This window comes from Pinus tabuliformis, chromosome X (genome assembly GCF_031772625.1).
Source record: "Pinus tabuliformis cultivar Carrire ecotype Pingquan chromosome X, CPIR1, whole genome shotgun sequence".
NCBI lineage: Eukaryota > Viridiplantae > Streptophyta > Pinopsida > Pinales > Pinaceae > Pinus > Pinus tabuliformis.
Genome location: NC_142308.1, coordinates 556,653,041 through 556,669,789, shown reverse-complemented (window position 1 = coordinate 556,669,789; position 16,749 = coordinate 556,653,041). Strand labels below are relative to the sequence as shown.

At 33.8% G+C, this 16,749-nt stretch overlaps 1 protein-coding gene across 1 annotated transcript; it reads right to left on the bottom strand.

Annotated features, from left to right (window-relative positions):
- Positions 1 to 11,673: 11,673 nt before the first annotated feature.
- On the bottom strand, positions 11,674 to 12,570 carry LOC149141230 (AP2/ERF and B3 domain-containing transcription factor RAV1-like). Its single transcript, XM_089451187.1, has one exon. The coding sequence runs from the start codon at positions 12,568 to 12,570 to the stop codon at positions 11,674 to 11,676; it is 897 nt and encodes a 298-aa protein (XP_089307313.1).
- Positions 12,571 to 16,749: the final 4,179 nt, after the last annotated feature.

The window sequence follows — 16,749 nt, the reverse complement described above, 5'->3', positions numbered from 1 at the left end:
ATACACTCATCCTCAATCAAACGCATTTGATATGAGCACACCAGGTGCTGAGAAAAGAAATATACCCTTACATTGGAAGCAGTATATGGAAGATACATATTCCTGGATTTCTTTCTACAGTTGGAAAGAAATGGAAGAAGGGCAAGAAGTTCACATGGCAAACACATAGGTATCTTCTGCACAAAACCATTCATGGACCAGCCACGATGACACCAAGATAGACACTACCACCACTTTTCCACCTTTCAAAGGAATATTCTTAGCTGATTCTAGTAATGCAGCAAAAGCTATTCCTTTGGTCCCCACAGATGAAACCGCACTGGGCATTGATGAAAGAATACAGAAAGCAAGCGAGCAGATAAATTGGATAAATACTACTCTTAAAAGGTTAGAAATGAATATGATGAAATCTCAAGACCATAAGGACTCTTTTTATTCCTTACATGTTGCTATAAAGGATGTAAATAATAATCTGAACAATGTAAATTATTATGTTTCTACTTTCAAAGCATTCGTTAGAGAATATTCTGTTCGAAGAGAAAGCATAGAAAAGAAAGTAGATTTTGAATTCAAAAGTACTAACAGTGTTATGGGAGAATTGGCTGAGAAATTTGAAAACCTTTCCATATCACCCAAAGATAAGCTCATTCCTTCTTCTATGCTTTTTAGCCACCTTGTAAATATCCAACATGTTGTCAAGCAAGTAGAAAAAATTCCCTATTGATCCCCAAAGGATTTGGAGAAATGAAAGTAATGGCGATCCAATATTAGCAGCATCATGTGTTGTTGACCATTGATATCCAAGGAGAAAAGTTAACTTTGAGAATGTTGATTGGTTCAGATGTGGATATCAATGTTATTAACAAAAAGATTGTCCCAACTAAATACTGAAAGGGGGCTCCTCGATAGGTAACTTGAATTGGAACTCATAATTTCAGGTATGAAGTTCTTATTTCCACCATCTATTTCAAAAAATAATGTATGAAGTTAAAATTTATAGTAGGAGAAATTCCCATAGACTGCATGTTGGCAAATGTGTTTCTAGCGGCAATTGAACCCCATGGGTTAGACAGATTTCCTGATGACAAAGCAAGAATTTTCATTTCACTACCAAATCATAAAGGATTTCTAGAAACACTGACCCTACCATATATTTCTACTTCCAGAATTTCCACAATGGTACAAACAATGCGGGAATTAGAACTATCAGATAAAAAGATTGAAGAATTGAAAAACTTTAAATCTTCAATCAGAATCAAACAACTCCAACTTCCCAAAATCATACAAAAAATTGTAGAATTAAGAAAGCACCTGGAAACTAAGTGTTGTATAGAAAACCCAAAGGTTTTTTGCCACAGAAAGAAACACACAATAGAATTGCCTTCCAAAGATAAATATGAAGGAAAACCTTATAAGAGTACGGAAATTCCCATGAAAAGAGACTATAGGAATCTCTGCAAAAAAAAAACTAGAGTCTTCTGCAAAAAGGACTCATCAAAGAATCCAACAGTTCGTGGAACTGTTATGGATTTTATGCAAATAAGCATTCAAAACAGATCAAGGGAGTGCTCAGACTTGTTATAAATTATAAACTTCTAAACTTTGTTTCAGCGAATGATGCCTCTCCTATTCCACATAAAGGAAGCTTAATCGCAAAAATTGCAGGAGCCAAAGTATTCTCAAAATTCAACATGAAGTCTAGTTTTTGGAAAGTTTCTATAAAAGAAGAAGACAGATCCAAAACTTCTTTCAGCATTCTGGTAGGTGACTATGAATGGAATGTAATTACTTTTGGACTAAAGCATGCTCCATCTGAGTTCCATAAGGTAATGGATCAAATTTTTAAGCCCTACTTTGAATGGCTAATTGTGTATATAGATGACACGTTAATTTTCTCAAACACCATATATTGTAGAAGCATGCTCTAGAATTTGCTAATAAGTTTCCAGATATAATCACAGACAAAACACAGCTAAAGAGGTTCCTCGGTTGTTTGTATTATGTTAGTAATTTTTATAAAGGGTGTGCAACGGTCCTCAAGATTCTTAACCAAAGATTGAAAAAAGAGCCTTCACCATGGACAGATGATCACACTAAAGCTATCTAGAAAATCAAGAGCAAATTCCATACATTGCCAATCCTCTATCTATCAAATGAAGATCTCCCCAAAATTGTTGAGAGTGATGCTAGCAACCTTGGATTGGGAGGAATACTCAATCAAGTCAAAGAAGGGACCAAGCAAATTGTATAATTTGGCTTAGGTGCATGGAACCTAGTAGAGTAAAACTACTACACTATTGAAAAAAAGGTAAAAGTTGCGTAGAACTGTATAGACAAGTTTGATACACACCTTGTACATAATAAATTTTTTCTTAGAACTAATGCTTCAGAGAAAGGTTCTAACTAAAGAAATAAAGAACCCCGGAGAAGGCAAGTTTTCCAGATGGCAAGCACTATTTGCTAACTTTGATTTTGAAGTTAAGCATATAAAAGGAGAACAAAATTGCTTGCCTGACTTCCTAAGAAGATAATATCTGGAACAGAATGACCATTTGATGGTTATAGTAACCAAATGGAATCCAAACACTCAACAAGAAGAAATCTGAAATATTTTAGATGACACTCCTTGGCCAATATACATAGAACAGTGGAAACCAACATGGCAACTAAGAAACACCAAGGTCATGGATGCCAACTTGCAGCCCCACACAGACTTACAACATCTAGTGCCTGAAAGATCTAAAATCCAACAAGTGGATTCATGACATGATGTGCAAAAGATCAATATTAGCAACTAATCTTGTAGAAGAAGCTTCATATGAAGTCTTCAAAGATATAACTGTAATTTGGATTGAAGGAAGTGATAGGACAAAGGTATATCATAAAAATTACACTATAAATATGACATGGGACCCAAACGATTTCTCAAAATACATGTGGCCACAGAAATATAGAGAAATATTCTTTCGAGACCCCATCTACAATATCAAAGGCTACATTAATCTATGGTGGGAGCTTTTATGCTAATATGAGAAAACAAAAATCCACTACAACATTTTAAAATTTGGGCCAAAATTTGTAAATCAACTTTTATGGCGACCAGAATGGTTGAAAACTTGTGGATGTGGTTCGGAGTCAAAAAGACTGTTATAAACTGCAGATATTTTGAAAATTATACTCAAAGAGATTTCTTGACATGTGCTCAAAATTCTCATGATTGTTTCCATTATCCTTGTAAAACCATAACAGGCCTAAATTCATTAAAATTATACTTAGAGATTGCATGACATGTGCTCAGAATTCTCATGATTGTTTCCATTATCCTTGTAAAACCATAGCATGCCTAATTCATACTCAAATGACTCGATATTGTAGACCTTTATGAGTGGACACTTCCAGTGGATTGTCTTAACAAAGATCAAGCATCAAATTGCGGCAAACTAATGATTGTTAGAAGAATCTACTCAAAGGCTTGGGACACCTATGGAGCATATGATCACCTAGCACTTGGAAGATTCCCTGGTACAAATGCAAATATTCACAGGTTCATGTGGGCTCCCGATATAAAGCATCCAAAGTGTACAATAAAGTCTTGTCTCTCGACACATCCACAATGTACAATAAAGTCTTGTCTCTTGACTATGACAGAGACTGGGTTTTTTCTTGATATTCCTGACAAAAATCCTCCATATTTGTATAAATAATATAGTTTTGTGGGATTCCCTTATATCTGCACTTTGTATAGTTGTCCTGTACTATTTCGAGACTCGGAGCACTTCTCTGACTTTCGGTGTGATTTGATCCACATCTCTGAATCATTGTACAAAATGTGAGTTGTCGAAAAGTTGTCCCCTTCTCATCCTATATAAGGAGAGGAGTAAGGCTCGTTTGGGCATCCAAGTTCAGAGAGAGTTGCATTCGAGTTCGGAGAGAGTTGAGAGTGCTTGAGAAATTTCTAGCTTTTTGTGTTTTGTGTCTGAGAGCTATCTCCCTGCTCTGCATCGGCAAACACTTTGTTTGATCTGCTTGCATCACAGAGGAAGATCTCTTTAGAGTCAAGTTTGGAAGCCTACACGTCAAGGCCTAAAAGCCTTGGTGGGAACCTAAAGTGGTTGAAATCTATAGGTAGAGTCTTTACATTTTTATATCTTCTTCAAAGACAGTGTCCATGTCCTGCATCTGCGAACACTCTGTTCGATCTGCTTGCATCACGGAGCAAGATCTCTTTAGAGACAAGTTTGGAAGCCTACGCATCAAGGCCTAAAAAGCTTGGTGAGAACCTAAAGTGGCTGAAATCTATAGGTAGAGTGTTTAAGTTTTTATATCTTCTTCAAAGACAGTGTTTGTGTTGGGTCAAGAAGTCTCCAAATCTCATATGCAGAAATTTCTTCTTAACAAATGATATAATTGGTAAATGCCCCTATAGTCAATCTTTGGATTGAAAAAATTGAAGATCTTCAAAATTGTAATGATCTACTAAAATCAATAGAAAGAAATATTTTTGCATTTGATATACCCATCCATGTCATAACTCAAGTAATATTTTTTCTTTATGAGTATTGAGTTGTTTTTAAGTAAAAATCTTCATATTCTGTGAGAGGAGAGGCTCGTCAACTGTCTAGGGACATCTCCTCACTAAGGAAAGGAGGCCATTGAAGAGTATTAATACGTGACGACACAGAGGTTCGTGTACGAGTTCGTGTTCGTGTATCACGACAGAAGAAAGGAATCTTCATATTCTATGAGAGGAGAGGTTTGCCAACTATCTAGGGACATTCGCTTGCTGAGGCAAGGAGGCCGTTGAAGAGTATTAATATGTGGCGACACAGAGGTTCGTGTACGAGTTCCTGTATCACAACAGAAAAAAGGAAATTTGAATCAGCAAGATTCAAGAACTTTAAGGAGGAAGCCCCCCACACTTAGCGGACCTATGTTTAATGGCTTAGAGGTGTAACAATAGTGAAAAAAAATAAATTTACAAGTGTAATCATACATGTTACAATTTTTTAATAAAATAAAGGGAGACTAGATTTAAATATTGAAAAAAAATTGGTAAATTTTTCATATGACAAAAAAATTAAATTAATTTTCAATCTCAACCAGTTATTTTAATTCCAATATAAACCACTTCTATAACATAATTATTATTTATAAGCATAAAATCGGTGTAATAATATTTATTTTAGATATCATTTTTTGGGATTCAACTGCGTTAAGTAAGTCATTCAAACGTATGACTTACTTAACGCAGTTGAATCCCAAAAAATGATATCTAAAATAAATATTATTACATGGATTTTATGCTTATAAATAACGCCAGAGGAGTTCTGGGATGGGTGACCTCCTGGGAAGTCCTGGTTACCGAGTGCAAGCCCCGGAAGTGATGATTGATGCTATGTGATTCGTTCTCCACATTTCACTAGTTTCAATCCCACTTCTTCACCCCTGTGAGCATCACCCGATGCAATGAGTGCTAAGTGAACTATTCAAAAATCATGAGAAATTAGTCACTTTACGACTAACTCTCATGGAAATGGTCATACGTTTGAATGACTTACTTAATGCAGTTGAATCCCAAAAAATGATATCTAATATAATGCACTGCGTAAATCCCCCATACTTAAATATTTATTTTTTAAAAATGTCGTGAAATTTATGTAAAGACTAATATATATTTAAAAACAAAGCGAGACGTTCTTCGAGATGAGATTATATATATAAACCACATAGGCAAGCTACATTATATTTAACTTCTGTTCTTCGCAGGATGGAGTGAGTATTTCGGAAGAGTCCTTTGAAAGGGAAACCACGGGACTTCCATTTTTTCAAAAAAGACATTTCAAAGAAAACCAAATAATGGTAATAATAATAATAATTATTATTAGTATTGGTGGTTAGTTTTATTATTATTGTTGGTGGTGGTTAGTTTTATGAAAATAAGATGTATATATTTTATATTTTTTAATAAAACCAAAAAAATACATTTATTTAATCATTATTATTTATTTTTATATTTCAAAATTTATTTTGTGCCATATATGTTGACACTAATAATTTCATTTCATGTCTTGAAATGTTTTTCTTTCTCTCACATATATATAAAAGTATTAACAATAATAAATTTATTTCAAAAATATATATTTAATTCTTTTATTTATATTAAATATAATTTTTTTACATTAATTATATATAATCATTATAAATAAAAAAAGATTAAAATATTTTTTGTAATTTAATATAATGGAAATGTATGCTTTCTCATGTTTTGATATAAAATTAATAGTTATATGTATTAGTGTTTATATATTTTGGGTTTATAACATTAGTTTTTTGGGTTTAATATTATTTACTTGGGTATATCCAATCATGCTCAACCATGGTTGAATGTCACATTGTGATAATGATTATACCAATATGAAAATCAACTATGGTCAACCATGGTCGAATGTTGCATTGTGATAAAGATTATCTCAATATGAAAATAAAAAATGGCAAACCATTGTCCAATGTCGCATTGAGACAAAGATTGTCTCGATATGAAAATTAAGCATTCTCAAGCATGGTCAAGCATGGTTGAACAACATAATGTGACGAATATTGTCTTAATATGAGAATCAACCATGCTCAACGATGGTCTAATGTCCCATTCTAGCAAATATTCTGTTGATCTAAAAATCAACCATGGTCAACCATCGTCCAACATCACAGTGTGACAAGGATTGTCTCAATATGGAAATCAACCATGTTCAACAATGTTTATTTTAGTGTTTATAATATTTATCTTAGGGGTTATATACTTTGGGTTTATAATATTAGTCCTTCGGTTTCAATATTATTCAACCATGGTCAACGATGCTTTATAAAATTTATAAAATCATCCGTGGTTAGCTATGGTCGAACCATTGTCCAATGTCACATTGTGACAAGGATTGCCTCAATATGAAAATAAACCATGGTCAACAATGTTTATTTTAGTTTTTATAATATTTATCTTAGGGGTTATATACCTTGGGTTTATAATATTAGTCCTTTGGGTTCAATATTATTCAACCATGGTCAACGATGTTTTATAAAATTTATAAAATCATTTGTGGTCAGCTATGGTCCAACATCCCATTGGGACAAAGATTGGCTCAATATGAAAATCAATCATTGTCCCAACCATGGTCCAATGTTGCATTACAACAAAGACTGACTCAATATGATAATCATCATCAACTATGCTAAACCATTGTCAATCATGGTTACCATCTTTCATAAAATCTAACATGGTCATCCATGGTCAATCATGGTTAGCAACATCACATTCTCACAAAGATTGTGTTGATCTAAAAATCAATCATGGTTAAGCATGATCACCCATGGTACAATGTCGCATTGTGACAAGGATTCTCTCAATATGAAAATCAACCATGATTATTTTAGTGTTCTCACAGAGATTATGTTGATCTGAAAATCAACTATGGTTAAGCATGATAATCCATGGTCCAATGTCGCATTGTGACAAGGATTGTCTCAATATGAAAAATGATCAAAAGTGTATTTTAGTGTTTATAATATATATCTTAGGGTTTATATACGTTGGGTTTGTAACATGATAATCATCATCAACCATGCTAAACTGTCGTCGATCATGGTTAACCATCTTTCGTAAAATCAAACATGATCATCCATTGTCAATCACGGTTAGCCATGGTTGAACATCACATTCTCACAAAGATTGTGTTGATCTAAAAATCAACCATGGTTAAGCATGATCACCAAGTTAAGCATGATCACCCATGGTCCAATGTCTCATTGTGACAAGGATTACCTAGTTTATAATATTTATCGTAGGGTTTATATAAGTTGGGTTTATAATATTAGTCCGTTGAGTTTAATATTATTCCTGTGGGTTCATAATCCCTTAAGTTTTTAGTATTAACCCCTTAGGTTCATGATATCGATCATGGTCGAACAAGGTCATTCATAGCCAACCATGGTTGAATGTCACTTTGTGACAACGATTATCTCAATATGAAAATGAATTATGGTCAACAATGATCCAACGTCACACTATGGTAAGGATTGTCTCAATATGAAAATCAACCATGGTCAACCATCTTTATGTTAGTGTTTATAATATTTATCTTAGAGTTTATATACATTGGGTTTATAATGTTAATTCATTGAGTTTAATATTATTCCCGTGGGGTTTTATATACGTTGGGTTTATCATATTAATCCATTGAGCTTAATATTATTCCCGTGGGGGTTTATATATTTATAATATTAGTCCATTGAGTTTAATAATATTCATGTGGGTTCATAATCCCTTAAGTTTTTAGTATTAACCCCTTAGGTTCATGATATCAGTCATGGTCGAACAAGGTCATTCATAGCCAACCATGGTTGAATGTCACTTTGTGACAACGATTATCTCAATGTGAAAATGAACTATGGTCAACAATGATCCAACATCACATTGTGGCAATGATTGTCTCAATGTGAAAATCAACCATGGTCAACCATGTTTATTTTAGTGTTTATAATATTTATCTTAGGGTTTACATATGTTGGGTTTATAATATTAATCCATTGAGTTTAATATTATTCCCGTGGGGGTTTATATACGTTGGGTTTATCATATTAATCCCTTGAGTTTAATATTATTCCCGTGGGGGTGGGGGGGGGGGCGGGGGGTTTATATACATTGGGTTTATAATATTAGTCCGTTGAGTTTAATATTATTCTCGTCGGTTCATAATCCCTTAAGTTTTTAGTATTAACCCCTTAGGTTCATGATATAAATCATGGTTGAACAAGGTCATTCATAGCCAACCATGGTTGAATGTCACTTTGTGACAACGATTATCTCAATATAAAAATGAACTATGGTCAACAATGATCCAACGTCAGGTGGTGGCAAGGATTGTCTCAATATGAAAATCAACCATGGTCAACCATGTTTATTTTAGTGTTTATAATATTTATCTTAGGGTTTATATACGTTGGGTTTATAATATAGTATGTTGAGTTTAATATTATTCCTGTGGGTTCATAATCCCTTAAATTTTTAGTATTAACCCCTTAGGTTCATGATATCAATTGCGGTCAAACATGGTTGTTTGTAGCCAACCATGGTTGAATGTCAATTTGTGACAACAATTATCTCAATATGAAAATGAACTATGGTCTATGGTAAAAAATGATCCAACTTCACATTGTGGCAAGGATTTTCTCAATATGAAAATCAACTATGGTCAACCATGTTTATTTTAGTGTTTATAATATTTATCTTAAGGTTTATATACCTTGGGTTTATAATATTAGTTACTTGGATTTAACATTATTCCCTTGGGTTCATTTAGTATGAACCACTTGGGTTTATAATATCAATGACGTCGGTTTATTATTCCCTTATCAATCATGGTAATCCATGGTCAATCATAGCCGACCATGGTCAACCATGGTCGAATATCGCATTGTCACAATGATTGTCTCAATATGGAAATTAACCATGGTCAACCATTTTCAAACATCACATTGAAATAGATACCGTTTTGATATGAAAAGAAATCATGGTCAACCATGGTCCAATGTCACATTGTGAAAAGGATTGTCTCAATCATGGTCAACCATGGTATAATGTTGCATTGTGAAAAAGATTCTCTCGATTTGAAATCAATCATGGTTAAGCGTGCTCAACCATGGTCCAACATCACTTTGTGACAGGATTGTCACAATATGAAAATCAACCATGGAAAACCATGTTTATTTTAATGTTTATAATATTTGTCTTAGGGTTTATATACCTTGGTTTTATAATATTAATCCCTTGGGTTTCATATTATTGAACCATGGGAAACCATGTTTTATAAAATCATTCGTGGTCAACCATGTTAAATCGTTGTCAACCATGTTAATTGTGATAAATATTGTCTCAATATAAAAATCAATCATTGTCTCAACCATGGTCCAACGACACATTATCACAAAGATTATCTCTATATAATAACCATGGTAAACCATGGTTAATGATGCTCAACCATGGAAAATCATGGTTAACAATGTTGTATAAAATCAAATATGGCCATCCATAGTTAATCATGGTTAATCACGGTTGAACGTCACATTGTGACAAAGATTGTCTTCATATCAAAAACATCCATGGTGGTCAATCATGGTCCAATGTCACATTGTGACTAAGATTGTCTTCATATAAAAAACATTCATGGTTAAGTATGGTCAACCATGGTCCAATGTCAAAGATTGTGTTCATATCAAAAACCATCATATAAAAAACATTCATGGTTAAGTATGGTCAACCATGGTCCAATGTCAAAGATTGTCTTCATATCAAAAACCATGGTCCAATGTCACATTGTGACAAAGATTGTCTTCATATAAAAAACATCCATGTGGTCAACCATGGTCTAACTTCGAGATTTAACAATTATGGCCTCGAATTCCAGGACAAAGATCTACGAGTCTTTGCAATTGGTTTGGAGTACTTGCTATTCTTAAATATAAAACAATTCTTAAAGATAACCTCGACGACTTTGACACCGCAACATAGTTTTAATAAAATTCTAAAGCAATTCCCTCGCCACGTGTTCATTATTCTCGTTGAAGCCATTCAGTTGTTTATTCCCTTTTTCCCTTTTAACCTCAAGTTTTCTTACAGAGTAATCCTCTTCATGGTTCAAATTGAAAGTGTTTATTTTTTTTTAATTATAATAAATTTTTTTAAGAATTTATAATGTTAGATATTGATTTTTTATTATTAATTAAAATATAACTATTTTCTAAATGCTATAAATAAGCTAATTATAATATATTTTTACAAATTTAAATTTACAAATAAATGGTTTAACAAATCAACTCAACTAAAATCTTTTAATATTTTTACGTTTGTATTCATAAAAATAAAATTTATAAAAAATAAAAAAGGTTGAAACCCTTAAAACAAATAAAATAAGAGTGATATACACGCTCTAGAGAGAATTAGAAATTTTGTAATTACCTGTCTTCTCTATTTAAATATTGTAAAAATGAGTGACATTACCATCCTCTTTAATTAATATAAATACTAATTAAAAATAGAAAAGATGTGAAAGTAGTTTTAAGTTAAACATTTATACCAAGATTAAAAAATATTGTAATATATAGAGTGGCAATCTCATGCACAAATTAATTAATTGATTTTTTTATAAAATATTGTATATGGAATTGATAATATCATCATCTAAGTAAACAAATATATTAAAAGAGACCCTAATTTTATATAATTGTTGTTGTCACTAAAACAGCTGAACCAATAAAATAATAATTATATAAATTAGTTAAAGTTAAAAATAGACATGTTTATGTCTTGATCATCTATGTCTCCATTAGACATTTATAAAATCATTCTAATCTATCAATATAATAACCAAACCAATTGAACCAAACCATTTATAAAATCATTTAAACTAATTGAACCAAACCAAAAAACCAATTATTTTTCCAGAAAGAACTACGTAAACATATATGAAAGAAGGCGGTTTTTTTTATTGAAAAAACAGAATACATTTTCCATAACGACAACCAAAAAGAAACAGGTTGCAGGTATGGTATCTTAAACAAAGTGCCAATCGCAACCAACCCTCAAACTCATAGAACAAGCCCATTTTGCCCGCTTTCTCCTTCCCTTCATGCATTTGGATCAAGTTCTTCACCAAATAGAATTTGGATCAAGTGCTGCATTGATTGGACATGACTGGTTTCGCCTTGAGGCTGCACTGATTGGACATCACTGGTTTCGCCTTGAGGCTGCACTGATTGGACATCACTGGTTTCGCCTTGAGGCTGGACTGATCGGCCATGACATTCCTCCTCACCACGAATAACGGTGAGTAAATTCCATGAGTGCAATCTCTCAAAGAGAAGAAGATCACCGACCTTCAAATTTTTGTGGTGCATATAGCGTTTCCATCCCTTGCTCAGCACATAGTTCTGGTTCTTCATGCAAGTGTAACGGAAGTACCACGACTCTCCCTTCTCGTCCAGGAATACCAACTTCTTTTCTCTACTCTGCTGCTCATCCAGAGGAAAATAACGAGTTGCGTAATCTGCCGGAATGAGCAATTTATGGTTTAAATCTGTGTGGGTCACCTCCTTACTGAACAGAATTTCTGTGTGCCTCTTTATATCAACTCCATGGCCACCACCATTAAACCTCCATAACTTCTCGTCGTAGGAATGATCTTTGATCATTTCCACTATCTTCTTTTTGGTGTAGATGGCCTGGAATTTGATTTCTTCCTCGACTTTCTCTTTGCTGAGAATGCTCATGCAGCCTCGCTCATGGGGTTTTCTGTATTTGACGATGGCCCTCTCATATGCTCTTGCAGCCTCCTCTTCACTATCAAATGTGCCCAACTCAATTTCTTCTTTGCCTGCGCGAATCTGAGCTCCCCATTTACCGCTACTCTGAGGAACAACTCCTCTCCGACGCGACATCGCGCGATGATGATGAGCACCCGGCAATTCTGTTGGCGGAGGAATATTAATATCCATGTGATCGACAGCTCCAGACGATCCTTCCATCATCGGAAGATCCCTTTAACGACTCTTTTTTCTACAACTCAATTCAAGCACAGCTCACAATTAGATGCAATTCCCTAAAATTCTTATTCCTCGTGCCATGGACTCTGTGTGTGGGAGAAATTCATGATGACTGGGAAGCAAACTTAACCACGGGACTTGACTTGCCCTTTGCAGAAGGCGTCGCAAGAAAACCAAGAAACAAGGAACGAGGGGAGACGTTGTTCGAGTTGAGATTTTATATATATATATATTTTATAGTAATTATATTACTATTATTAAAATATTTATTTCTAGATTTATTGAAGTTTACGAAAATGTGCATAATTTTTTTTTTGGAACAAAATAAAATACATTCATTCAATTATTACTCTAACATTTATCGTTTATTTTTATATCTCAAAATTTCTTTTCTAAAATTATGTGTTTGACACTCCTCTTTTAGTTTTAATTGTTAACCTGTGTTTTTAATATGTATAATTACTTTATTTTTAAATAAAATTATTTATATTGCATTTTAAAAGATATTAATAATAATAACATTATTCTACTAAAATATTATATTCTTTGATGTTGGTGAAAGAGTTAAACAAGTACTTTATATATACTTCAATTGGTTCGGTGAAAGAGTTAAACACTTATTTTATTTATTCTTCGCATATATTCCTCTATATATACTTCGGTGACAGAGTTCTGAGGCTCGGTGAAAGAGTTAAACACGCACTCTATATATACACTTCCTCGCATTCTTCGCATATATTCTTCGGTGAAAGAGTTCGGAGGCTCAGTGAAAGAGTTAAACACGTACTTTATATATACACTTCCTCGCATTCTTCGCATATATTCTTCGGTGAAAGAGTTAAACACATACTTTATATATACACTTCCTCTACGATATAAGACCATAAGGTTTGCATCTTCGGTGATTATTTTTGAGGCTCACTAACAAAGGTTCACACATAAGACAAAGGTTCGCATATATTCTTCGGCATTTAAACCTGGGTTCTGAGGCCCGCATCTTTGGTGTGCGGGGAGCCGACGTTATAGGTGATCTCTAGTCAGGTATGTTGATATCAAGTGCACACATTCCTTATCTTTTCCTTTTTCTAATACATATTTGCTCATATAATTTCAAGTATGAATATTTCACCATAGTTACCAAAGATTACCAAGGGCAGACCTAGCATAGTTACTCTACAAGGCCTTTATGAGTATATAGAGTCTTTAGAGAAATGTAGAGAAGAAACAGAAGCCAAGCTACAAAAAGAGTTAGAAGCCATGCTAGAAAACAAATTTTCATCTCTTGAAGACACGATCCAAAAACAAATAAAAAATAAAATAGTACTACTGGAGAATAAAATGGAGGCAATAGAGACTAGGTTGCAGGTTATAGAAAAACAAAACCAAGATACTAACCAACCATCCCAGCAAAGAGATGTTGATGATTTAGAGAGTCTTAAAATGAAAGACATGATTAAAGAACTAGAAGAAAAAGTTAATAGTCACCTCACCCTAAATAATGTGGTAGATAAGTTCGATAATAAACCAATTAAGTATGAAATGAAAAAATTAATAGAATTAGACCATGAACATAAAAAAAGGGCCTTGAACCTTATAATTTTTAGTTTAAAAGAGGAAGTAGATGAGGATACTTTAGCCTTAGCCCAGATAGAATTACATAATAGATTACAAATTGAAACAATGTGTCTCACAGAAGCAACAAGGTTGGGGAAATTAACCGAGAATAAAGGAAGACTAGTCCGCATAAAGGTGAGCTCCATTGACCATAACTATGACATACTTAGTAAAACCTCAAGTCTAAAAGAAACGGGAATATTCATAAATGAGGATCTCATTCCAGAAGATCAAGCAAAATTAAGAAAGGAGGTTCAAAAGGTAAAAGAAGCTAGAAAGAAAGGAAAATGGGCAATAATCAGAAATAGAAAAGCCTTTATTCGAGATAAAAACCAAAAAGATAGTAATCAATAGCAATTAAACATGCTTTCGATCCTTTCTTAGAACTGTCGGGGATTCCCATGGAACAAAGGCCCCAAACTAAGTTGGATTTTAAATGATGTTGATATTATTTTTCTTGTTCAAACTTTGGAGCATGAAGAATCTAAGGTCCCTAACATAGATGGCTTTACGGTATGGTCTACCTGGAACAAGCGATCCTCCTGTAGAGGCATTGGGGGAATAGCTTGTTGCATTAAGAAGAACATCTCCCCCCATGCTAGGATTTATAAGAATGCCCCTCACAACCAATATAGTTGGACAGAGATCAGTGACATCAATAATAAAAAGTCCTACATAGCAATATGTTATTTTCCTCCATCAATTCTAACTTCTATAAGAAGAAGAATCTAGATAAAACTAACCCTTACAATGGTTTAGAGAATGATATTTCTAGCCTAAGGATTGACGGTAATCTCCTTTTAATAGGTGACTTTAATGCTTGAACTTCAAGCAACCAAGCTATTATTCTAAGCAATCATTCCAACCCTAATTCTCTTTGCTTAGACGAAGACCCTACTTTGGCTAGTAGGTGCAAAAGGAGCTTTGAAGACCTCGGAGAAAATTTGTTTGGGTCGGAGCTAGTCAAGCTCTGTAGTGCTTAGGATCTCATAATTTGCAACGGTCTAAAGAAGTGGCCCAATTCCAGCAAGATGACCTGTATCCATGGACTCGGTAGCAGCGTGGTAGACTACGTTATTTCTGATCTCCCATTATACAATGAAATAATGAATTTTGACATCTTAAACAACCACGAATCTAACTCTAATCATAGGCCTTTACTTATAACTCTAAATTTTGTAATGCATAGAGTTCCCACAGAAAATAATACTTACAGCCAAAAGAACTTAATATTTGATAGGAATAAAAAATATATCTTTCTAAATGAATTAAAAACTAATTTGCTTCCTTTATCTAGTATTGACAACATAGAAGACCTCTATCATAATTTTACTACAACCCTCTCATATTCTATTAACAAGTTCTCAATTGAAGTTTCAAATAATAAAAGAAATAGAAAAACCAATCCATGGTATGACAAAGATTGTAAAAGTGCGAGGAGAGCAATTAAGGAAGTTGTTGATGAATCTCTTAAAATGGACAAGATAAAAATATACAAAGCCCTAAAGAGGCAGTACATTTGTCAAAGACAAGAGAATCTCTTACACCTCTCTAGGGTAGCTCCTAAGAAATTTTGGAGGCAGATTTTGACTAGGAAGACTAAATATAATGATAAAATTTCTCTTCATGATTGGAATTCCTATCTTAAAAAGCTTTATGAATCTCCAAATGTCATGGATAATTTGGAAATCCTGCTCACAACGAAAGAAGTTTTATCTTTAGAAGACATTAAGTTTGGGGTTAATCACCTCACTAATGGGAAAGCTAAGGACATTGAAGGTTACAAGGAGGAAATCTTAAAAATTGGAGGTCATGTCCTCATCCCCCACATCCACAAGCTTTTAAATCAAGCAGTCAAGCAAGGGTTCCCTAAATTTTGCACTGAGAGCCTCATTATCCCTATTTTTAAAAGTGGGGATACAAATAACCCCTCTAATTATCGGACAATTATGATCAGCCCTCTCTTAGCCAAGTTATATGGTAGTATTTTGGAAAAGAAGTTAAGCATATGGCTTGAAAGTGAAGGTAAGTGGGCTAAAGTCCAAGCAAGTTTTAGAAGGCATCACTCAACAATAGACCACCTCATTACACTTAGGATCATTGTGGAGGAATGTTGTAATGATAAATCCAATTCATTTTGTTGCTTTGTGGACTTTAGAAAGGCTTTTGATACGGTTCCTAGATACAACCTTTGGAATAGATTAGAAAAGCTAAAGGTTCCTCTCAAGTTGAGAATTGTCGCTATAAGGTTATATGAGAATGTAATTGCCAAGCTAAAGAGCAATGAGGGGTGGTCAAAAGATATTAAGTGTAACTTCGGAGTTAAACAAGGTTGCCCCCTCTCCCCTACCCTATTTGGCATTTACATCGATAAGCTTGAAGGCTATTTAGAGGAAGCAGGATGTGATGGCATGATCTCAACTGGGTAGTCGTCATCCTTCTTCTCTATGCTGACAATATTATTCTTTTTGCAAGGTGCCCATCTGATCTTGATAAGAAACTCAGGCTTCTTAAGGATTTCTACTCTACCATGGGTATGACTTTTAA